At 47.4% G+C, this 26,194-nt stretch overlaps 1 protein-coding gene across 4 annotated transcripts in view; it reads right to left on the bottom strand.

Annotated features, from left to right (window-relative positions):
* Positions 1–26,194, bottom strand: part of znf385a (zinc finger protein 385A) — a 47,041-nt gene that overhangs the window by 15,418 nt on the left and 5,429 nt on the right. For 2 of the 4 annotated variants that reach the window (XM_057040448.1, XM_057040449.1), the window contains exons 2-3: positions 6,443–6,594; positions 1,631–1,741 (exon numbers count right to left, since the gene is read on the bottom strand). In XM_057040448.1, the coding sequence (XP_056896428.1) occupies positions 1,631–1,741; positions 6,443–6,594 (263 nt within the window). Of the gene's footprint in view, positions 1–1,630; positions 1,742–4,063; positions 4,476–6,442; positions 6,595–12,122; positions 12,393–26,194 lie in introns of those variants that run through there. The other 2 variants (XM_057040447.1, XM_057040450.1) reach the window with 2 other exon arrangements.

Raw genomic sequence — 26,194 nt, 5'->3', positions numbered from 1 at the left:
TCACAGTTTTAACGTCGCTGTGAGCAGAAGTGATCTGCTCAAAGACAGAGTATAGGCAGCAACATTCTGGGGATCGTGTCAGAAAAAGACAAATGGCCGATCACGACTCCAGCCGAACCACATGCTTGGCTACTCAAAACACGCTGTTTGTTTTGGTTGGTGATGTCGCTGAATCTGTTTGGTCTTTTCCTTCAAACTGTTACGTCCTCCCGACACCGTGCTGCTCCAGCACCTCGTGAACATCGTGTCTACAGTCTACACTAATGTAATCTACTGGAATCCATCTTCTGCTGGTCTGAGGAATGTGTGTGTGTGTGTGGGGGGGTGTAGACAGAAAAGCTCGGTGGCTTATGTTCAATGCATAAATACTGTCTGTTCCTACCCTGATAATATTTGTTGTGGAACTCAGCCAAACTATCATGAATATAAATGTTGGGAGACTGCGTTGCTGATGTCATGCGCAATCGGAGTTCCAGTATTGTGTTCCCGTTCATACAAACATGGCCCGACAGCCAATCAGGATGTTTTATCACATTCGCACGGCAAAAAATGATCCCTTTGCTTTGGCTTCACTCACTATTGCCCTTGTGTTCCCTTTTAAAGAGAAGACTTTGGTTTTGTTGAAGAAGCTGGTGTGTAAACTGCGTTAGCTTACTGTTCTTATGAAGACCCGTATCAGGGAATTCTGCATGAAGCAAGATTACAGCCCAGTAGCTCCCCGACCACATGGAGGCCATGATTGTAGACCTGGAGAGTATATATAGGACTAATCCACTCCTTAATGTTGGGCATACGCCCTGTCATCTGCACCGCAATCACAGCCAAATTACACCCTGCAAATAACGCCGTTTGGCGCTCACGCTGGCACATTTCTGCTATACACCAAAAAATGAAACAGTGACTCGGGATTTCATGTTCATTTGTCATCTCTGCAAGTTGCTCGTGGGTATGATGTGCCATTAAACTCCCATTATGAGTGCTGAAATAATCTGCACCAGATGGGCAGCCAGATGAAATCGCAACTCAGTTTATCTTTAAATTTCGAGCCCACTGGTGCCGCTGAACAACTAATCAGGATGGGTGAGAGCCGAACGCACTGGGTGCCGTAGATCCACCTCTGGTCATCTAATACGGGGGATTCCTGATGGTTATTTATGGTGTGTCCGGTAATTATGGGGACATTTGTCAAATTTATATTTATTATATGTATGGGGTTAAATATGAGCTCTAACTTTGCCAGATGTGTCAGAAACAACGCCGATATTTATCGAGGCATTCTGAAAATGTATAGCTGGGGGCCAAGTTGAAGGCCTGAGTGGCACATTTGAGCTTCACTGTTTTACCGTGAGCAAATGCAAAGGAATTTCACAAACACCTAAAAAAAAGAAGCAAATTCTAAAGCTACTTTGTTCTACTCCTTTGAACTCTTAGCTAAATTCCAAAGGGGTCAAAGCTGAGACCACAGCCCCCGACAACAACACCCTTTGTGTCCCAAAGCGAGAAAATGGCACGTAGTCCTCCAGCACATTCCGTAACCGAAGGGAGAGAAAAAAGTGCATTATATGAAAAAAATGGCAAGATCCAGCACGTTTCCTGTGGGAAGAGACGGGAGTCCGCACATGTGCTGTACCTCTGAGTTGAACCGGATTTGGCAGACATTACAGGAGATGATGGGCCGCTTGGTCTTGATCAGTGGTACCCCGAAGGTGTGGTTTATGACGGCCTTCTGCACCGGGTCCATCTGACAGAACAATGAGAAGGAGACAGAAGAGCAAATGTGGGTGATTAACGTGCTTGTGTGAGATCCACTGTGAGGGGGTGGGGGGGTTAGAGCGAACATAAAACGCTGCTTCGTCTATAAACAGCATCAGTGTTTTCTTTAGCTCCGTGATTCACAAGCATTGGCCGGTGTTGACAACGTGTTGCTACAACTGGCACACTTGCCGCATCCAGCCAAAGCTTTTTAACCTGGCCCGTCCGCGGCTTCAGATATTCCCTCTCTTCTAATTGTTTCAGCTGAGGTCTCCATCACGTGTTGCCGTTAAGCCGCCTCGTATAAATTTAACTGACTGTCTTTAGCGGCTCTCTGTGGCTGCGGCTTAGCTGCCCACTTAAACTGTCCCAGACACAAAGGACCCTTCAAACACGCAGCTAGAATGACTCCCACCCGGTGATTTATACGTATACATCCAAGGAATTATCTTACAATAGGGCGTATCTATAATTAAAGGGTCCTATTGCTCTTTACTATGAGCTTTTGATTTATGCAGCAGTGAATGAACATTCCAGAGAGTCCTCTAGATGCAAAACACATTTTAGATTAATTCATTTGCCTCTTGCTGCACTTATTGTGCCATTTCTCCCAGGTCACCTCTCAGCCTCAGCGACCAAAGCGCTTCCATCTCAAAAGGCTCCAAAAGCCTTTTGCTAGGAGAGACGCGGAGAGAAGCGTGTGATTAAAACGAGCACTCTCATACTCTGAGAATTTTCTGCGCAGCCTTTGTTACTTGGCAACTCCAAAGAAAAGGGGGTAAACAGAGAGGGAAAGGAATAAGGAGGAGGCCGGAGTGTCGGCACGGCGCAGAAACGCACCATCTGGACGAGGGGATCGGCGAGCGAAGGGGAGAGGAAGTTGAATTGGTGTGGATGCACGGTGAAAGGTTAGGGTGGGGGGGTGGGGGTGAAGCAAAGGAGGCCCAGGCCGGATATCCTCACATCGCACATTCTGGCTCTGCTTCCATGAGGTTACTGTGCAGATGCTCTCATGACTGTTAAATCGACCACTTTGTAGACCAAACGGAGTCGTGTCTTCAGGAGTCTGTGGTGGTGGTGGGGGAGGGGGGCTATTAATTAGCTTTATGTTTATATTAGTGTCACACTCTCACGGCTCCCAGGAAAGCTTACCCTGGCAGAGCATGGTGGAGTAACACGTGTTTCCCTCCTCCGTCTCTTCAGAACTCTGGGTGTGGGTCAGCTATGATCCATTCCAGTTCTTTTTTTGAGCTATTAAAAACAGCCCAGCTGCCTCCAAGACTTTTTGGATGTCGGCTTACTCTCACTGAACCGCTTTCCAAAACATGTTTTCATGAAGAATCAGAAATGTGATGTAACCGAAAAAGGATTTTTTCAACTAGTTCATTATTTTTTTTAAAATTGAAATGAAATTTTGACAGAGCAAACATATTTCAGACTGGCCTCTGAGTATAGTACACGTGGATAAAAACAACGTTATCTCAGAAGCTGGGACGAAACAAGTTTTGGACACGTCTGCCTTGAATGTTTGGACAGCTCTGGTGGAGGAAAAGAAGAAATTGAAAGTAGGTCCAAACACAACAGGGCCGGTTCATCACCCGGCTGCTGTCATTAAACTATATTCTAGCTACTGTGTCACAGACTCAGGTGCCAATTTTACAACTGCAACGACTTTCAACTATAATTAGCATGTTCTTACTGAACTCCATCCACTAGTTTAGGTTAAGATTATTCCTGGTATGGAATTGGAAAAAGGCTGGCATCTTCCAATGAGTAATGCTGTGACGTAGGGAAAGACATATGGAGTCAATTTTCTAAATGACTGGCAAGTATTGTTCACGGGGAGGTGATTTACAGTGACATGAGACTATTAGACACGGCAGGTGCAGAACACAAAAGCAGTACGCAAACGCAAAATTTGAAGTTCTTGCTGTTAGCTTGCTAAACTACACACATTACCATTGTTGTATATATAAAAAACAAAAACAAATACCATATATATATTTATGTGTGTATAAATATGCATAAAAAGTCTGCCTTTTACCAAACATGCACCCAAACATTCCACCTACTAGTGCTTCTCCTTCATTATATCTCTAAAAAACATTCTTGACTTTCTGTTTGACTGTTGTTGTTGAATAAGACTGCAGGAAGTCCTGCACCGTGGCTCTTAGTGGGAGCGCTCTGGCACCCACATTAAAGTCTGCGTGCACCAGATAAAAACACACTTTAAAGTTCTACCACGGTGGAGAAATTTGTGCCAAGTCTTTTTTTTTTCCAGCAAAGAAGCTCTGAGGCTTCACACACTCACCTTCTTCTCCTCCGTGTGGGACTGGAGCTGCATTGGTCCCCCAGTGTGTGCGCTGCAGGCTGAGGTGTACGTTTGGGTCTCAGCATCAGCGTGACAGTGCGCTGCAGCGTCCTCACTCATTCAGCCTCCTGTCTGGCTGCTGAAACTCTCCCTCTCTTTGTCACGAGCACTTGCGCCTAGTGATGCATTGCGGGCAGATGTTCGTATTTCCTCTTTCTCCTCCTTTACACTCCCTGCACCCTCTGAAATGCTGAAAAGTGAAGCTCTGCGTGCTGCCTCAAACCTTTGACTCGGCCTCCTTTCCAGTCAAAAACATGTCATCCTACAAGTGCCTGGCCTCCTCCACGCTCCTCGCTGCTCTCTCTGCTTCATCCTTCCCTGCATTCCCTTCATGCTGCTCTCCAGTTTTCTCCTCCCCTTCTCGCTCTCTCCCACTCTCCCCCCCCCCCCCCGTCTTCGCAGATACCCGATCTGTCCAGATGCATTGGAGCTTGTGCGTCCTCCTCCTGCTCGACCCAGCACACCCTGCCCCAAGTTCAAACCGTATGATTTTACGGTTCAACCACCGGCCACTTTGTGGTTTGCGCGGCCGTCCGCGTGAACGAGCCTGGCCATTACTCTCCTCTACCGTGTCTGGAAAATAGTTGTCATTCCTTTAAAGTGACATCAGCAGAGTGATATCTGAAAGAACCCCGTGAGGAGCAGAACAAAAAGAAAATCCCCTAAATAGCTGCTGTGAAGCAGTGAAGTTTAATATTTCAGTTCTTTATGTATTATGTATTTGTGTTGTTAGCTAACAGATTGTGACTGTCTTAGTGTCCAACAGCTGATTGACTTTTTATTTACCTTTCTTCTGATGCATTACTCTTTTATCTCCTACTAAGTACTGTGAAATAAACATTGCTTAAAATCGTGCAAAGAAATTTCAGATTTGTTGGAATATGCAGGATCAGGAATGCACGAATATTTGTCTTTCTAATAGCTAGAATGGCTTTTGTTCTTGTGATTTCTATTCACGTCGTTCTGGGGAAAAAAACAAACGGGTCATGAAAGGTGGTTGCTGAGAGCGTGCGTGTGCATGATTAGGCACTATTTCTGCTTAAAAATTCCTGACTTAGCAGCCCTAGAAGGTACGCCTCGATGCAAGCAGAATCTGTATCGTCTGCTGGAGATAAATAATTTGGCCTCATCACTGTCTCACAAGTGCACTGGATGAGACAGGCAGGACCAGGACAAATCACATTAGAGGAACAAATAAAGCAGTAGATGGTTGCAGGAAATGTAATTCCTTCGCTGCAGAGCTTGTAATCATGAGTGTGAGTCTCGTTAAGGCTGTACAATCTCAGCACGAAGCCCCCTTTACTGAAGGACGACTGGATGACCGACTGCTGCCGTGCTGCTAGGAAAAATGTCTCCGTCTTCCTGTGATTTTAGTTTACACTGATCTTCAGATGCTCCTTTGACCTTCCGATAAAAACACCTTCACTGTTATTAGCATGAACTAAAGCTGCATCTTTCTGTGCTGCATCTCCATAAAAACAACTTGACGGACTGTTTGTCCGTAATACAGTCAAGCGATGGGGTCAGAATGTCCTCTGAGTCTCTCCTATGGCCCCATCTCCTGGTCACTGCGCTGCAGAACACCGCTCAGTGTCGGTAATCAGCGGCAGCAGATATTAACATTCAGAGCAGCCGGCTGATCTTCCAGGCAAACTTAACATTCCGAAGTGAAGGATGTGTGATGAAGGTGTAGGAGAGTAATACGGAGAGGGAGGAGGAAAGCTGCTGTAACACACAGCAAGAGGGGAAACTGAGTGCCTGCATCACCTCAATGGCTCTATTAGCTCACATCTGAGGGATGAACTGCAATGTAAACATCAGGAAAGTGATGATTGTCTTGATGCGAGGGCAGTGGAGGCATATGAGAATGACGGTTCCATAAAAACATGTCTGAAAGCATCTGCTCAGCCAGCTGACATTCGGGATGTTGCTGCGCGTCCCCGTGCTGAACCACCATCTTACTGTACGTGCAACGAAACCATAACAGCACATGCAAAGTTCACTGATTTTATATTCCACCAACAAAAGAATCCCATCCCTCATGGTGTCTTGGCATATTATGCTGAGATGGTGAAATGCTAAATGTCTCTGTGGTATTAATCGGCAGTCCCCAGGAACAGGAAGCTCCCTCTCAGTTAAAATAAATATTACATCAAACCGAGCGTTGCGTTTGAAGTGTACGGCCATAAAAGTGGTCTCAGAACTGCTGTTTCTTTTGCTTTAATGAGAGAAGAGTGTGTGCGAGATGGCAAAAAGACACAACACCAGGAGACTGCAGCATGCCAGCATCTGTTTGTTTGGTTGTTTGTTTGTTCTCACCGTATTGAAGTTGTGAAAGAGGCTCATGCTGTGTGGAGGAGGGGGGGTCTCCATGGGGAACTGCAGGAAGGACTTCATGTCCAGGTGGGGCTGGATCATAGCGGGGGTCCGCAGGAAAGTGGGTACCGCCGCTCCGGCCCGGTTTATGCCTCCTGCACCGGGAAAAACAGACAGAGTTCACATCATTCCTGTTACGCCCAAATCTGAAACAACAATCACAACTGCCTCCACAAAAAATGTAATTACTGTGTTTTTGTTGTGAAATTAAGTGTCCTGTAACGATTGTTTGCTGTCAGTACCTGGAGGGGAGACTGAATTCATAAACGCACAATGAGCTATAATCGCACTGCAAAGCAATTATTGCTGTGCAGACGCAGCAAAGCTGGTGGCACCCCGGGGGAGCGCACAGCCCTTAAAATAGGAGGCGAAACAGCATTTGGGACCTAAAGAACGCTCCCAATGATTGCTGAGAACAGATGTTACAAGACGACAACAGCACGGCGTCACAAAGTGGCGGTGATGCCGAGGCTTCGGTTAAGCTTTTCAGAACTGACAAAGTTTTTGATAATACTGGAATCATCAGCATCGAGGCAGGAGGGGACTCCATCCATCCACCTGCCTGCTAGTCTCCTCCTCTCGTGGGAGATCTTTGCAGTTGGATGATAATGACGTTCATCCTAGCATGTGTTGCTTCATGACTAGAGCACAGCAGCTGCGCCTCTTGATGATGTCCAACTGTGGAGTAAATGAAGCAGAGTCTCACTCTTTCCATAGCTCATCTCTAGTTTGAAACACATACAATATGTTGTACGTGCGCACATGCACACACACACACGCACACACACACACACGCAGCGTGCATCATCAAAGTTCAGTTGTCCCACCAAAGTATGCACGGCAGCCACAGTGCTGTAGAACATGACACCCTGTTCTCATCATTGCTCCCATTTGTCACCTCTTCCTCTCTCTCTCTCTTACACCCCCCCCCCCACCCCCCACCCCCCGTCTCTACTTTAACCTCTGTCAAGGATGATAGCGATTGGGCCCACACAGCAAAACTCAGCCTGAGCAAGCTCTCAGATTAAGCCTCTTAATATCAGCAACTGGATTTCTGCAGCTTTCAAATTCCCCCCCGAGACTTAAAGCTCCGTTGCTCTGCTTTTTGGGATTGCTTTAAGCTACTCTCTCTCAAACACACACACACACCACACACACACACACACACCACACACACACACACACACACACACACACACACGCGCGCACACACACACACACACACACACACACACACCACACACACACACACACACTCTGCATCCTCCATGCAAACCATGTTCTACCTGCATCCACACTTTTAGGGGGGGTGATTTGTGTCATGATGGGGGAACACGGCAGTGGCAGCCTGGTGTTAGCAGATGAATTCTCCAAAGAAAGAGAGAGAAAAGGGGAAAGAGAGAGAGGTAGACTGTTTGAAAGTGAAGCCCAGCTGGCATCCAGCTGTGCATCAAAGAGTGGGCCAGTGCCTGGCATCAACTCTGAAGACACTTGTAATTTTAATCTGCTGAGCAAACAAGTGTGGGCAAAACAAGAACAGGAAGTGTGAGTAAATGTTCAGAGTGCTCTGGGGAGTCCGACCATGCCATTTTTTCAGTTCAGATCAGCTCATCCGGGATTTTCTCCTCGGATGAGAGACGATTGCGGGCCCTGTAATGGTTTTCTCCTCCACCGCTCCCGCAGTGACTGATGGAGCCAACGCCTCCCTCGGGTATGCTCCGCTCAAAATGTTATTAATCCGCTGCGTTTTTACTGCCTTTGTCATGACGACACACTTGATAGATGGCCTGCGGGCTCGTGCCTGCCCTTCCGACTGTTTGTATACGTGTTTGTGCATGTTTGTGCTGCACAGAAGGAATGAACACTGGCTGAAGGTCCGACTGTGACGTCTACAGCTCCCGAGCGAGTCTGTACTTAAGACTACTTAAGGCCGTTGCTCTCAGCTGGGGTCTGTCAGGCAAACACAGACTGACATGGGAACGTAGAGTTCCCCTCCCACACTACAAATATGAACACCATAAATCAGTTTTGGAGGCAAGAGTGTGTGTCATGCTTATCAATTAAATGTGTGCCTCCTTTCTTCTCCCGGTGTATTTATTATTTTCGAATTCTCCTTGTGATCGATAAAGTAATTAACAAAAGCTCTCTCCTGGGACCACCTCACGGGGCGAATCCAATGAAATATAGTGGCTTTGCGATTGCACTTCCATTTTTAGAGTGCAGCTACTTGTACGTGATCCAGGCAAAGCCTCCTCATACAGGGAACATTAAACATGGTGTGCCCTATTAAACTTCAGTGTGTGTTATTCAGGAAACAGTCTGAAAGATTTAGATAAGTGTCCTTGACAAACCAGTCCATTCAACCACAGCTTGAATAAAATGCAGATTTTATTACAGCTGTTGAAATTATTTGTGATAACTTGGGAAAAAAAGAATGATGGTGGGTGATGGAGCTGTTCATTTACTCCGTGTACTCTGGTTAAATTCCCTGAACCTTATCTGACTTCTGGAACCTGATTAGAATGTCTGTGTGATGCAACAGGAGAGACGGGCCAATCTGGATGAGCCCAGGGGACTCGATCAGACATTTGGATGCAGTTTAATCCTCTGACATGCCAGGAATCCTACCCAGCTCATAGCTGCCATCATCAGGGCTCCTGAACAGCCCGCGGGGAACTTTCAGAGGACTGCGACCCTTTGGCTTTCATGGCTCCCTCTTTGAGGACTGAACCTTCTTGATTTTTGCATTTGGGCTTTGGTTTTAAAGACAGAGAGTGAAGAGTTTAAGTTTTGCTGCAAGGTTTAAAATACATAGGATGGAGGGGTGAAATCAGAGCAGGGAGAGAGCAATCAAAGGCAACAATGGAGGATTGCTGCATTTTCTTTTTCTTTTTTAAATTGCCAGCGTGCATGGTGCTGATAAATCTGCCTCCGGCTACATACACACTTTCACATCCAACCACATGGTCCCAATTTTTATTTCTCAGAGTGACTCACTGATTTGTCTCTTTTTTTTGCTGGTTATTCCCTATTTGTCTGTCTAAGTGGTGGAATTGTCTCCCTTTCACATAAAAAAAAATCCCCACAATGTGCAAACCATAAAAATTCAGCAATACCTAATAAGCTTGGATTGTTTTTGCTGTAGCAAATCTTTCAAAGTATCCTTTGTTGATGTCTACGCTCCATGACAGGAAGCTTTCCCCAAATTCAGGCTAAGGGAGTCAACCCACGTCTTCACGTGAGCTAACAGGCACCGTAGGTTATGCCACACTTTTCAGCCTGTTCCCATGGGCACTGGGTGCATTCAGGAAAAAACAATTGGTGCAGGGGGGTTGGCACCAACCAAGCTGGACAAGCACAGATGTGACAGAGTCCTTGGCAGCTGAAGCGGAGAGTGGTGGTAACCGTCCAGCTGCCAAACTGCTTTCCTGCCAGGCTGTCGAGTGGGCACCTGTCCTCCACATGGGCCAGAGGGGGGGGGGATACCAGGACCCACTTAAGGTTCAGTTCTAGCCACACATCTGATGTTGGATATTACAAATGTGCTAATAATGATACTAACACCGTTAACACCCTGCAGCCTGATGCTTCACAGCATCACCGTTGGCTCACTGGATGACACAATGGGAAGGGTAATGTAGCAGAGTGCAGCCGATGGCTGGCCATCTTTCTTCCTCCATTTCTCTGACCAAGTCTGCCTCGCTTATGACTCACTCTTATTCGGTCCAGCTCTCCCTCATGATCAGCCTGATGTGTATTCTGTGCTGTACCCAGCTGTGCTCCGGCCTACAGCAATAGCCAATTCATTTCTGAAGCGAGGCAGCGTGATAGAGTGTAAGACACACAGGGCCCAAGAGGAGCCGAGAGAATGAAAATCTGGCCCCCTTCCACTTGGTATTCCATTTCTGTATGAGACCCAGTGGAACAGTGGGCCTCCCTTTCACCTGACCGCAAAGTGCAATCAGAAGAACCACAGGCCTGGCCAGAACCTCGGTTCAAAAAGGTAAAAAAAAAAAGGCACAAACATAGTGGTTGGCATGATCTCATGCACGCACGTGTGTACGGTTGTAGAGAGGACGTTCCAGATGTTTCCGTTCCCCTGGATGAATATTATCCAGAGAGACACACGAAGAGCCTGTCAGATTTTTACAGGCCATGATAAGACACGCAACTGCTCCCATTGGTTTAAAACACAGCGTGGACCTCGTGCCACTACCTTTACCTCATGACCTGCTGGCCAGGTCATGACTCTGGAGTGATAGACAGTGTCTTGAGCTGCTCTCCTTCATTTATCCTCCTGTCACGGAGAGCTTTAGTAGCAGTCGTCCTGCACACAGCCTTCTCTTTCTGTGGTGGGAACAACTTGGAAACATTCAGTTCAGAGGTGCTGATGCACTTCAGTTCTGGACTAATATAATGCCTGAAGACACATGATGTAGCTCTTAAACTATATTCATGACCAAGATTCTTACCTTTCCTGCCCCTAACCCTCGGCAGATTTGGCTCTGAATGGCCACAAGAGTGTGCTGCGGATCCCCTCTGAGCACCTGGAACTGCTTTTATTTGAATAGTTTATTCGTCCTCGCCTGTCTTGTGTTCTCTTAAGTTTTAGATTGTTGGACGAGTTCAAAGATCCGTTTGAGTTACTGCCTGACATTCTTACTGCTATTTGATGAAAAAGAAAGCTGAAACTTTTCTGAACGTGTGTGTGTGTGTGTGTGGTGTGTGTGTGTGTGTGTGTGTGTGTGTGTGTGTGTGTGTGTGTGTGTGTGTGTGTGTGTGTGTGTGTGTCATTTAAAATGATCATTTTAAAAGGTCGGAAGTGCCAAGTTACATCTGAGGCAACACCTCTGTGTAAGTCTTAACATGTTCTTGTCCTTTATTTGCACACATTTGTACTAATATCTTTGTAAGGACTTTTATTGATGTAATACATAATTTAGCCCCTTACCCTAACCCTAACAAACACAAGGTAATACCTTATCCTAACCCTAACCCTAAACCAAGTCTACCCTTGAACTTGAAATCCAAGTTTCTGCCCTAAAACAACTCTTCCAACAGCCAAAGATTCCCAAATTTGCCAGTCTAATGTGTATTCTGGTTCTAATACATATGCAACACATACGCAGACACTTTCACCAGTGTGCATAGCAAACATACTTGCTGTACTCTGTACATTCTTTGCGTCACTGGGAGGGCGTTATACTTTCCCCTCTAATTGTGGGTCTTTTGGATTTAACCCAACCTGCCAATTTGGAAAGTGGTAATTTCTGCTAATTTCATTGCATTGTAAGGTAAAGTACAGACTGCAGCATGTGTGGCATCAGGTCCTGGAAAAAAATGTCTGAGCATAACAACATGAGAGCCAGACTCATTTAAAACAGCTTCTAATCAGCAACCAAAGCTTCCACATCATATTATTCACATCTTTGCATAGAAAGTGTGGATTTTGTTGCTTGACAGCAGCAAACACTCAATAGTTAAACTGTGCAATATGATCAGAGCCGTCCATTTCAAGAAAGCTGTATGTTCTTAAGTACTTGCAGGATTTGGTGGTAATGACACCCCAGTGAGATAATATGACAGTGGCGTGCCCTAAAAAAGCCCCCCTAAACAATCTTACCTTGATCTATCCTGGGATTTAATTGCCCGTCTGTCTCTTTGGTAGACATAGAAGATTTTACTGGGGATTCCAAAACAGACAGGAGCTGGAGGAGGACATGTGATACATAAATGTTGAGCTGGAATTCAAGTGAAAACACTCTTCCTGTGGTATCGCTGCCTAAACTCAAAGACATGCAAAATATGCGCACTCGAACTAGAAATGCATGTCACAGGAGCAGATGCACACTCTTAATCCCTCCGATAAAGCTCCTGCCGGGTCCTCCTCTGCCAGGAACTCAACTTTGGAAGCTGTTGGCTTTTGTTACTTGTAAGGTTGAGGGAATGCGTGCTGATACAACAAACAAACACGGAGACGCGCCCACACACGGACAAGCACATGCATGCATACAGATCCTCTCTCCCCCTCGCTCGCTCTCCGGAGCAGATATTGACCTTCCCGATATGAAGATATGGCGTAAAGCTGCAATCAGCTTTGTAAAGTCAAATCCTTTGGCACGGAGATTTCATTTCTTTACATCAGATCTGCGTTATTTGTCCATCTAAAGGTGAACCAGTGATATAGTGGTGCACCGCTCCCTCTGGTGTGAGTGCTGTTCTCTTTAAAGCAGCCAGGGCTCTGATGACAATGATAACAAATAGCCACATGCTGGGCTTCATGTTGCATCTTGCACCACCCATTTCAGGAGCAGATTAAAAAACATTAGGGAAATATGCAGGAGTTGGCCTTTTCTGCAGTCATGCTACATTCCAGTGTGATATTTATCTCTCTCGCAGCTACGCTCAGAAAGCATATAATTAAGCCTGAACTCAAAACGGTTTTTACCACGCGACGCTCGGCCAGCGAGCTCCCTGTATCGGCGCGTTGACGGTGAGTATTTGTGCTGTTTTGAGGTCAGCAATGACAGACAAATGGCTGTCAGCGCTAATGGGAGGGGACAGCCGGGGACGACGGGGGCACGGAGAGAACAGCGTGGCTCAACACAGCCCCAACTGCGGAGACACAACATCGCTCCGACGGCGGCGCCGGGAGAAACGCAGAGATAGGAAACCAACTCCTGTGTACAAACGAAGGCCAAACGGTCAACGTGTTTTAAGCGGCTTCTTTTTTTCTTTTTTATGTAAAATGCACAAAAACGCCAGAGTTCCTCTCCAAAGATACTGTAAGAATACCAACACCTTCAAAACCCAAATTCTCTGGTGACACCTCTCTTTCTCAGGTTTCCATCTTTTGAATGTATTGTCCCAATGACACCCCCCCCCCCCCCCCTTCCCCACCCCCTTCCCCCATGGCTGTGGGCCAGTCAGTTTTGTAACATGATGACAGGACAGATATGCCGGCTTTGTCTGAAGGGGACGTCTCACCTGGTGAAAGACGAATCACCTCCACCTGTGCCGGGTCGAACGCTACTACCCAACTTTGCTCCTCCCCTTTCTTCCCTCTTTGAGGTGGTCACGCACCCGCATGCAACAATGGCTGCAGACTTTATTCCCATGCAGCCAGTACAAGCCTGAGCCCTCAGATGTGTCTATCAGTCAGCCCCAAACAGGTGGATCAGCCCAAATATACTTCCTAGGATGGCAAACGGGAGGTGGGGGGCACATATTTTGAGTGCGATTAAACCCCCAGCACTGAGCGACAAGAGGATGAATGGGTTTGGGGGGGGGGGGGGGGGGGGGGTACCTGTATGCAACAAGAACCAGGCCTGCCGGTGCATTTCATTGACTTGTATTCCCCAAGGAGGGTAGAGGGCAATCTGCTATCAGCCTAATAGAGTGGGGGGAGGTGACTCCCTATGACAGCCGCAGCTTTTATTTCAACCCTGCAGCGCACCGTCTATGAATATGGAGCATCCCAACACACCCGCTTGTCCTCTAACACAGTTTATTCTGCTCATCCCTCAGCAGTCCAGTCGGGGAACAATCTTTTTAAGTGCCGGGGGGGCTACCGTGTCTTTAATGTCACTTGTCATTGGTGTGACCACAAGTGGCGCTTTTGTTTGAATCAGCATCACCTGGACACAATTGCAGATGGCGGTTGGGGGGCGGTGGGGTCGCCGCTGAGGGGTTTTAAAGGTTAAACTCTCAAATGAAACTGAAAATGCTGAGCTGAGACGTGATCGGCGATTTCCACAAATAAGGCGAAACAAGGATGCCTATTCCCTCGGCATCGCTCATTACGTGAAGGACGAAAAACCTCCTTGGAGTGGACCCGAACTCATCCGTCAAAGGGGAGAGCTGTCTCACCCCAGCAGAGCGCTCGCCTCACACACATTCTTCAGAGAGCTGCCGCTGCTTGTTTAAATACCTCCTTTACACACGCACGGACTCCAACCACATAAAGAAAGTCGATGTGTGACGTATGAAAGGATCTGTGAGCGTATTCTAATCACACTCCCATGGACAGAGCTCCTGCAGATCAAAAGAAGGCTCGGCGTTTGAGGAGCAACGCAAAGCAGCGTCATAATTAGGATAACGAGGACATCAGACACTGAGCAATATGCTTGCTGAAAGGTGGATTACGTCAGAGGTGCCATCGTGTGTCCTCCCGGAGGCGTTCGGGGTAAACAGAAACGTTATTTCACAACACTTAAACAAACTCCAAGGTGTTTTTTTGACCGATGCCTCGCGCCGCATGTTCGATTTGATCAGACATTAGCTTGTGGCAGCACGGCAACCACATGTCACATGACATCTAAACGCCATCACCCTCCTTCTTGAAGGTCGTGGTGACTTTTATGGTGGCCGATATCATCACATGGAGCATTCACAGTGCTGTTTGCTTCATTACCAGCTTTATTTCCAGTAGGTCACCAGACGCACAGGGAACAAAACCTTGAGGAATCAACTAATTGTTGGCTTCATCTGCCGACTCAGCTGCCAACGACTCTGTAAAATGGACGTCTGCTTATCTGCCACCGCTATTTTCTTGCACCGTGCTAACGTGTTGCCTCTCACTCAGCTGTGTGTGGATTAGAGATGCTAAACTGGCTAATTCAGTGGTGGAGCTGCAGCTCTCTCTGCAACGGCTGGCTCATTCAGCAGCTAATGCTGTCATTTTAATACAAGCGAGGCATCCAGGGCCGTGAGGCTCCGCTGCTGAGTCAGCATTTTCTGTGTTTTTGGAAGCAGTTTTGATTCAATTTGACAAAAATGTGGGTTTAAATAGATACATTTGTTTGTGATAATTGTTTTTTAAAAAGACTAAGAATGGTTGCTGTGCCTGGAAACATCACCCAGAAGTCTAATGTAGCGACAGGAGCTAGCCCGTGCTAGCAGCCTGTGACTACATTAGGAGTTGAAACCAAAGAGGTGAGAGAAGCCTGGAATTCTGACTTAATCCCTTTTATTTCCCAATGATCAGTGAGGCAGCACCCTCACACAACCTTCGTGTCTCCCGTCTCCCTCGCACCGCCAGCGCAGGTAAATAAGTGGACAGCAACGTGGTGCTCGGTGAGTTTTCCTGCTCAGGCCTTATTGTTACGATGATTTCTTTTTTAATGAGCAGTGCCCCCCCTTCCCGCTGCCTCACAAAGGCCTGATTGAATCTGGCATTCCATTAGCATGTTGAAGAGGCCCGGCTTCATCTGTGAGCTGCTGACTGACAGTGGATATCATCTCTGTAATTGTGCCACGGAGCTGGAGCCTGGAGGGGGTGGGGCCGGGCGGGGGTGGATTAGGGCTTACGGGGGAGAATGCAGGAAAGACGGGAAGAACTGATGAAAAAAGCTGCTGGACCTCATGCAGAGAACACGGCCTCCTTTCCTTTGAACCACAGTCCGTCCATACGTTCATCAGAGTGGGAAGAGTTGCAGAGGTTAGCGATGTACCGAGCCATCTGTCAATCAACTCAACCTAATGAATTCTAAAATATCCACACCTATTACCCCCCCTCTGAAGAAGGAAAAGAAACCTTATGTGCTTCTCCTCGAAACGGTCGGAGGGTCAAGCAGAAGGTGATTGAGGCCACGATAAAAATCAGATCATGGTTTCATTTCTGGAGCTCTGAGGTGAGTCAAGTGATGGTAAACAGCTAAAGTAGTCTGATTTATCAGCCGACGCCTGTAATCTGGTTATGATCAGATTAACCCACCTGGATTCCTACATGATCGCAACATGAGTGGAAGACGTGAACCTTCCAGGCTCCATCGCTCACCGTCGGTTCCCTCACAGCTCCTCTCTGGGTTCTGCTTCTCCTCCTCATCTCTTTTTGCGGCTCACTCCACCCCCCTAAACTCTTCCACTTCTCCATCGTCTGCAATGCTGAGCGTCTCCTCTGCAACTCCTCCGCTTCACCCCCCCCACCCGTCTATTTACTTCCACAACACCCCCCAACCCCTTCTTTTCCTTCCTCTCTCTCTCCATCTCTGCAGTGAACGGTAATTGAACAAACAGTGTTGGCGGAGAGCTGCAGAAAAGATGGTTATCCCGACTCCACACGCCGCGCATCCAAAATCGGGCCTCCGCCGCCCCTCTCCGCTGTCCTCTGCTCGGCCGTGACGCACATGTGGTCTCGCCACATCTCCGTGTGCAGATTTGCCATGCCAGTGAGACCAGGTGAAGGCGCGAGATATCCGTATCCCAAATCTATTCCCGAACATGCAGCGTTCGGAATGCACGGCCGCCCAGACTCATTCTGCAGGCTGTTTTTATGGATCGTGAATATCTGCGGGTAAACAGACCGTTCCAGACCGCTGTGGTTGTTATCGGTTGCGGTTGTCATTTTCCAGGCAAGGTCACCATTTCCAATTCTGTTCCAAACCAGGAAACAAATTAGCTTCGCCGCCACACAGAAGTGACCCTTTTTTTTTTTTTTTTTTGGTCCGCAGTAACAGAAGGTGAGTAATTGCCAGTGTGGCTTCTGTGCAGAGAGAGTGTCTGTCATCTACTCCAGGTCTATTAATTCACACTAAAAAGGTTGGCTACCTGACCATCGCATGCACACACGCGCTCCCGTCTCCCCTGCGGGCGTTCTCTCCTCCATCAACACGCTGTGGACCCCCCCCCCCCCCCCCCCCCCCCCCCTTCCCGTCCCCGTAGCACATTTACATGACATTATCGCTGAATTGCTGGAAAATTGTTTTCTGAGTAGCAACAATACAAATGCATGATTTGTGCCTGTGTGTTAGTGAGCGCCGTGACCCATTTAGGCTACATCATGCTGCCTGTCAGAAACACCATTTTACCAATGGCCTGTAAAATGGAGAATCGTATGGAGAAAGGAGAATCTGGATGTGTCCATTTTTATGATTATATAGGCTCCTTTTTACATGGTGTCCACGCCTTTTGCCTTGGTTTCTCTAGAACCTGATACAAAGTGCTACTAAAAGATGATGTAAATTGGCTGTGTATGACTGTCTATATGTATGTGCTTATATGTGCTGTGCACTGTTCACTCCTGTATGTCTGTGAGAGTGCATGTAATATACTCTTCATTTGTAGACAGACTTCTTTTTGACTCATTTAAATGCTCCCCTGGGCCTCCTGGCTGCTGCTCTGGGACTAGCATGCTAATCACAGAGCATGTTGGCACACATTGTCAGCCAGATTGATGTGTTTGTTTGAGTGGCGTGTCAGGGGGGAGTTACACACTGACTGACTGTGCGAAACCACTTTCTGCTAATCTTCTTAACAGCGACAGTGTCGTTCCCATGCTTGATGATTTGTTGGAATGCTCGCCGGGTCTAAAAGGGATGTTGAGATCCATCACCGTTCTATTCCCTCACACCGACGCTGCATCCGAATCAATGCAGCTGCTTTTGAAGAGGTTGTTTATCGCATGCAATTTTACTCCTCTAGTGTCCCTCTCCTGTCTGTCTGGGAGGAAATGTCTACATTTCTGGTACTAATGCTTCCCCGAAGGCAAATGTGCAGGTTTAGGATCAGAGCTCTGGTTTCCAACCTTGAAAGTTCGACTAAAATAAGCATAATTTACAGCATCACCACCTGTAATTATGACTGTCTTCATGTACCTGAGGCTGCTGATGGTGTTGATGCTCCACTGCTGCTAAAGAGAGACGACCGTGACGCTATGCTGGCCCAACAGTCCATTACACCTCCTCCGGGTCATGTCTGCCGGTACAGTAAGTTTCAGGCTGCAGGAGGACAGGCCCGTCACACAGACGGTGTTATCACTGATTCTGTTGAAACTGGGGGAGCGAGGAAGCCGGAGAGAGTCAAAAGAGGGCAAAGAGCTGAGAAAATCAGGCTCTCTCACAGCAGTTTTGGCTAAGCTCCTCTGACAGTTCCCCATTTTTCTCTCTTTATGATTACATAAGAACGAGAGACGCAGCAGAAGAGAGAGCAGAGTGCCATGAAGACCCCCCCCCCCCCCCCACCTTGTTCTGCACCATGCTCACACAACACCCCAGCTGCCAACGAGCTTTGTTTTATTTGCTTTTGCCAATTGTGCCCGATCCGCCGGGGGATATGAATCAGCGGAGAGCAGCGGTGCGTTTGGCAGTCGATAACGTTCTTGCCTCACCTTTACTCAGTGGCTCACAGCACATATGAAATGATAAAGAAGTTTCTCTGACACTCAAAGCTGCCACAAGAGTTCAGCACAGCCATGTTCAGGCAGACAAAATACAAAGCTCTGTCTCCAACATGGCCACAACAGTTTTACTACAAAACTGCACTTTAAAATTAGATTAGATTGGATTCATTTCTGCTAATTTGCTTTTCAAAGCATTTTCCAAGCAAAGTCATTTTGGAAACTGGAAAAACTGAATTTAGAAAAGCGCCTGGTCACCAGACTGATGACCTCTCTCAGGTCTATTTCTGCCTCACCCAATGACCAGGGCAATACATCTGTAGCACTACAGACACGGTAAACATCAAACATGGAAAAAGCTAAAGCTAATTATGTAGCCATACACTTCCTGCTCCATCCCGTCGGCCAGCCTGTCCTGTTCCCCGAGTGCCTTTGCCGCAGCAGGCTGTGAGGCTGCCTGCTGTGAAGGTCACCCTCCCTGCAGCTATGGATTACACAGACGTGCACAGTCAGGCAGAATACAATATTGCCCTTGAGGGGAGGTTTGAGGTTTGAGGATGACAGAGACGAGTCCACCGGCTGGCCACCACTCAATCACATCCAAGACGAATCAAACAGCTGCCACCTTCGAAAAACTTTCTGAAGGCATCGTTTTCAAAACCCGCAGGCAGCAGTACAGCTAGCTAATGCAAAAGGCGTCAATTCAGAACCAAAATGAGTCATCATCATCATCATGTGACCTTAATAAGAAGAAAGACAACTATTAAATATGGACAGAACCAGTAATATCTCCCCCAGCCATATGCTAACATGGCTTATTTTAGCTTATCCTTTGTCTCATGCTTCTGGTGCAAAAGTCTTAACTAGAGAGTGTTTTCATGCTGCAGATAAAATAAAAGAATCAATGTGACCCTAAGTGAAACATCTTGAACGTGTTAGTCTTCTCTGGCAATGAAATAAAGGGATATAGCAAATTAAGCCATTATCTCTATCCCAAGGGGGGTATGTGTTGCAATTACTATAATAGTCACACACGGCACTTCACAGAGCGTGGCTGTAATTGTAGCTTTAGTAAAGATGGACAAATTATTAGCCTGGACTTTGCATACAAAAGTGCTTCCATCCTTGGATCCACAACGCCAGCGGCACAAAAAGTGTGAGATGCGAGGAGTTAAGACCAGAGAAGAGCATCACTGGTCAACAGACGGTAGAAGAAATCAATGCGGTGGGGTTCTTCAGACAAGTCGAGGGCAAGGAAAAGGCTGCCGAACGCAGACGCAATGGTGCAATCAAGGTCAGGGTGTAGGACAACAGCCATTTGACCGGTGCTCCCTCTGGAGACGTGCCACGCTTTGAAAGGTAAAAGTATTTGCACACACAAGCACAAAGGCAAACGTGGCAGATCGCGTGGCCGGTTGCTGGCTGGGCTCCCCCTACTGTGACCTTAATTTGTTCTGTCTTGAGTTTAAGTGCCCACTGGGCAGCTGATGCACCTTCAGGGTACAAACTGACAGGGTGTGTGAGCGTAACGTACATGTGGGACAAAGCTTATGTGGGGGGCAGAGATGGGGGCGACAAAAAAGGGGAGAAACAACAATAACAGGCACAAAGAAGCAGCGCCTGCGTGTTTGCTCCTGCCGTGTTTCCACCGAGTGGTGCAGCTCTGTGAAGCATGCCAGAGTACATTTTTGATAATTCAGGCCTTTATTTACACCACAGGGTGCCGAATGTATGGCTGCACTGCATGCATGCAAGGCAAGTTAAGCTAATGTCCGTTAGCATTAGCTTTATTTTGTCAAGTGATGACTCTCTGTCAAGCAACAGTTAATACCCTCGTCGAACTTACCCCAAGCATTAAAACTTCAGCGAGGGAAGGAATAATTCTGTCATTTCTGTAATAATCACAACTTTGGAAATGGAAATTAATCACAAATCATAATACAGTTGGTAACATTTGAGAGCTGTATGTGATTAAATGCTTCTCAGAAGAGTGTTCACAGGTTTAAATAAAGGCGACAGCATGGGGACACAAAAGAACTGAAAGCTCTGGATGCTGCGCCACCAATAATAAGAAAAGAACACAAGCTGTCTTCTTGCGGGCTAATCCTCTAATGAAGATTTGTGGCGGTGGTTAGCTGGTGATTATTGGCCCGACATTGAGGCAAAAACCATTTTCGTTGCTACAGTAAATACAATCTCTCACATTTGCGCGAGCTTACATTGGCACAAATGAGAAAATTTAGGCTGAGCCCGAAAACACAGCAGCAACGTCTGGTCTATCAACGTCTCCATTGTGATGCAGCAAAGCGCCTGATGCTAATTTAGCCACCGTCCCCAAAAATAACCCTCAAAATTCAGTTAATCATGTGACAACATGAATTATTTTGTTGCTGTTAGTCGCACTTGTTTTTCAGGCCATGAGGGCTAATCCCCAGTATGCTAATGTTATGAAAATGCTGGTTTCCATTCATTAACTGAGCGGTGCTCTTTTAAACGCTAATAACAACTGCTGACTGAGTTCCAGTGCAGGCAGAGAGCAGCGTCCAGCGTGTACGCGGGAGTTCAACCGCCCGCGCGGCTCATAATGGAGAGTTGTACTGCGTTAAAGGAAGTGTAAATCCTGCACTGCTGATATCTGCTCTTCTTCATAAATGTGTGCCAAGTGCACATCTGAGGAGACTAAAACACAGGATGCCGACACACCAGCAACCAGACACTGCGTTACCCGCGTGTCCCTTATAGCCTTCCGACCCACAACTCCAGCCTCTGTTTGATCCTTCCATTCTCCTCCCCCTCTTCCCCAAGGCAGGGCAGGGAGCCGTGATGCAGGTCCTGACAGAGCCCCGACTCTCTCGCTGCCTCCCCCTCTGAAGGGTAGGGCACTTTTGATCTGAGGAGGGCTTGTGTGGAGACAGGTGTACATACCAAGAGGCAGAACTAAGCCCCGCGCCACGTGGATGATATAACTACCTGCCTTCTTCCCTTTGTGCCGAACTGTAGCAACAGATATTAGCAGGAGAGAGAAAACAGGCCTGAGATCAGCCAGTCGGCAGATTTTCATCCCGTCAGTCTTTACGTGCACCATTAAAACAAATTGGAGCAGCCTAACTGTGCGAAGGTGTTAAAGGTGGGGATTCGAGTTATTCTGAGCTCTTCCTGTAACATTGGGGATTAAGAGCTGGCTTGAGGCTTCGCAGAGGTAAATTCTTGTATTATCCCTCCAGAGTGGGGAGATGTCCTTGACTGAACACGGAAGAAACCTCCACAGATGTATACTTCAGCAGGAGGGCCCGGCCAGGCCACAGGTCGCTTTAAGGTGCCGACAGACAATATTGATTGTAACAGATGCTCCATAAATAATGGATTGATTTGAATTTAAAATAGGATTTAGGAAAAAAGAAAACAAATGGCCATACTTGATGATAGATGTATAAAAAACAAACCTACATCTATATGAAATTCTATTATGAGAATGGAATAGGAGGATTACTTTTTATAGCTTTATGATTTATACTACCGTATATATAATCCCCCATACCAGTAGGGGCCTATAATGTGTATAACATTAGTGCCAAAATATCTAAAAGTCTCCAGTGATGCAGTGCCTTCAGCACCGGTAAACCGGTAACAACCATTAGAACATTAATGTCAGCCGTAATTTTACTGCTAGTGTATATTCAAACAACTCATTTTCCAAGGAATTCGTTAAGGGATTGTGAAATGATGAGCGATAAACTGGAAAAAGACTCTCAGAGCAAGACGTGATAGGAGTGATCAAATACACTGACTCTCTGATGTGAAACAAGATGTCAAATGTCTAAAAGAGCCCAGCAGGAAGCAGCCGGTTCATCTGCAGCCCAGCAGCGTCGCAGGAGGGCTGGAGCGCAACAAAACGGCCAATATTGGATTTTAATTGTGGCCACGGGTCGAGAATGAGGGAAGGGGAGCCACTGAAGCTGGAGGCTGGATATGTGCGGGAAGAAATGTCTGTTTTAATGATGCTCATCCACGTCGATGAAGCCATGGGAATAAAACAAGTAATGCAACAATAACCTTTAACAAGTAGTGATTATCGTCCCGCCACTAAACAGCCATCGGTGACCCACCACAGATGAAGATCCACAACATGTGGACAGAGTGACACTTTGTCTCTGTCATCCAGTCCCAAACTACTCCCAAATTCACATTTATGCTCATTCCAGTCGGAGCTGAAATGTTTGGTTTCTTCATGGAACGCTCCTCCCCTTTGACTCCCTCTCCTCCTCTTCCTCCTCTGTAGCCACGCCCCCTCGTGAGTTGACCTTGGTGCAGCTGAAGGAGAATTGATTTTGGTCTCGGTGTGAAACTCCATCTCAACAGCGCTCCCAGGAATTTCCTCTTCCCCCCAGAGAGGTGGACGGAGCTCCGGTAATTGTCTCTCATAAGGACACTTTCCTCTCCATTTTGATCCATCTGCATTTCCTCTCTCCTCTCCCTCTTTCACCTCAGCTCTTCTGAGCACACAGAAACAGAGTGCGCATGATTAATGCAACATCCAGGGCCACCAAGCATTAGCTTTGCTCTGCCTTACGTCTGCCTGCTGCTTAGGAATCATTTTAACCAAGTGTCCAATCGGAAAATCAACAGAAAGTTTCATTTAACGTCTGGATGTGACGAACCAGCACCTCTTGATAATCTTACATGAGCGTAAAATCCAAGCGTTAGCGTTTAGCCACAAATACAGATGTGCCTTCCTATTACTGTATATTCAGGGCAAATGTTATCTAAGTAACTGGTAATCCAGACAGTGCAGCTACATTCCAGTGCATTTAACATCCGAATCATCCATCCTTCCGCCCATCATCCAGCCATCCAACAGGGTCCCAACTTGAATCTGAACAGGAACTTTCTTGCTGTGAGCTTCATTAAACCAGTCATCACTTAATGGAAATAGATTTTGCGGGATCCATCTGCAACAGCTGTTGGCATCGCAAACGAATGAGGAAATAAGCAGTCAGAAAGAGAGCGGCGCGACCCCGCGTGGGCTCGGCCGTGACAAGAATCATCTTTGCTTCTTTCCACTTGATGATCAGTGTGACTGCTGAAGCGTACGCATCACTTTTGAGGCCCGGACTCCCGGGGGGGGGGGGGGGGCGCTCGTCGCCCCGGGACCCTCACAAATGCTGCACAGCTGCATTTTTGTGGTTCAGAGAGCAGCAACGTCAGACCACCAGTGCATGGTGACACGCTGTCTCTGGTGTCTGACAAGGTAGCTGAGAGAAGAGTATCTTTTTTATAGTGTATCTTAGTTTTTTTACATTAAGTTTCCATTTCATGAAGAATCTGCACCGGTTCCGGCAAAGCGGTGGAATTCATCCACACGCTAACACGCACACAATGGCTTAGCATTCCCAGCAGTCCCATAACAGGCCTATTCATTAGAGTCTCTTACAGACGGTATTGACAGCCTGCTGCCACACTCTCGCGGCAGCATAAACAAATGGAGTACCTGGGAATGGAGAGGGAAGGATGAGAAGAGTCTGTTATGGAAGCTCTCACAGCAAACCAGAAGAGCGGAAGACGGCGTGACGCAGAACAGGGTGTCTTCGTCCCAGCCGCGTCTCTCTGCAACTGTGGCCCAGTTCAAGTCGAGTCTTCCCAGCGAGTGTCAACCCACATTTAAAGAGCTATTGAAAGATGAACTCAGGTGTAGCGGGGTGGGGTGTCACACACACCTCCCCTCCCACCTGAGGACACAACCCAGCAAAATAGAACAGGCGAGGCCGGACCGCCGATGCGCTCAGACGCGTGTTCCGAAGTGTCCGATTGAGCTGACCTCCGGAACCAGGTGAATGCGTGCAGGCTGTTGACAGAAGGAAGGGGGTGGGGGGACGGGGGGTTGAGCGATAGCTGCACAAGCAGGTCAACATGGCGGCGAATTTTGTGAAGACAGATGTGGGTGTGCGAAGGCAAAGAGGCGGCCAGACTGTGTGGCCCTGCGCTCTTAGGGTCCTCTCTGATTCCAACCGCCCACACAGACCAGACCACAAATACCACAAAAGATGGTGACGGAAGCTAGCGAAGAAAAAAGGAGGTTGCACTGAGCGGAATGTCCACAGAATCATTGTCATGCATCTTCAGGCGGCAGCATGGGTGACAGGACGGTGACGCGGTAGCAGTTTTCTTATCGAATAACAGCTCCGGTAGCCGGAGTTCCCTCCAGGCGGAGGAGGACAGCTAGACAATATGGTGGAAGATCTTGGTGACATCATGGTAAATCGAGCTGGAGATGTCAACTGGGTCCAGGTTTGTTTGCAGCTTAATGTGCAGACACACCTGGTGTCCGCAGCGGCAGCGGGCCCCCGCCAAACCCCCTGAAGTTAGCACAGAGCTCAGAGAGCTTAGCCACGGCTCTGCGATGAACAATGAACGCCACAACCGCGTGAACGCATCCAATATCGACTTCAAGACTGCCATCGGCATCAGAGCAGCCTGCGCCAGGGCGAGGGATTAGCTATGAAGATCTATCGCAGATTTGCGATCACAATGCTGGCAAGGTTATTCAAGGTCATGTCAGCTGGTGACACCTCGGCATGAACACAGTGTAAAGATGTCAGAATAAACATGAAAAATGAGCCATTTTACCATTTGCCTGAGATGTGTGATGGCAAACCTTGCACATTTATATCAGCGACTCGGGAAATGTCCTGATCGGAGGTCTAGACCAGCCAGCATCGGAAAAGTAAAGGTCATTACAATGACATTACCCTTTTCAGAGGAGAGGAGCCATAAATGTCAGACCGCTCAACGGCCACATCATCACGTAAATGGAGCAGAACGTCAGGCTTCGGGAAGAAGCTCAATTTTCAGCCCGAAGGAGCGGAAGCTGGTTATCTGAGCGACGGTTTAGTTGGGGGAAGTCTACATTAGCTTTGTGGGGGCAGGTGTGGCGAGGGGGATAAATTCCAAGCTATTAGCAGGGGTGATAATGAAGGGACACACGAGTATTTACCAGTGACTCTCTCCACTGTGATAATAAACTGTGTGTGGTGATTGGACAACAAATACCGCCGGCGCCGATGAACACACATGCAAAACAAACTATTGCTCCCGAGATGGCTGCAGTGGCAGGTTAATGCAACTGTTGACACATCCTGGCAAAATATCATTTGCGGCTGCAGCTCACCGATCAAGATAGCGCTTGTCAACGCTCTGCTGAAGCTCGAGTCGGGTAATTTTTCACTTTTGTCCAGCGGCAACAACTGGAAATGTAACCAGAGCAACCAAACAGTGCAAAACAGGTTTCCTCGTAAAACAAACAAAAGAAATAATTTAGCACGCAAAACTCTCGGGCCCGAAACCTGCGAGTGAGGGGTGTTATTGAACCTGAATGCGCTAAAGCTCAAACTACTCAACTCCCTATAATCATTAAGAGATGTCTGCTCTGAAAACATGCCTGCCGGGGAGGCAGAGGAGCGAGGCTGCCCCCGAATCAGCCCAGGCATGCGTTAAAACAAAGTGGCTTTACCGCTGAAGAACACAGCAACACACACTTACACACACACAGACACTTAACAAAGGCAAGCGATGACCTCACGCTC

Source organism: Takifugu flavidus, chromosome 8, assembly GCF_003711565.1.
Source record: "Takifugu flavidus isolate HTHZ2018 chromosome 8, ASM371156v2, whole genome shotgun sequence".
Lineage (NCBI taxonomy): Eukaryota > Metazoa > Chordata > Actinopteri > Tetraodontiformes > Tetraodontidae > Takifugu > Takifugu flavidus.
The sequence above is the reverse complement of the archived record's forward strand: the minus strand, read 5'-3'. Positions and strand labels throughout refer to the sequence as shown.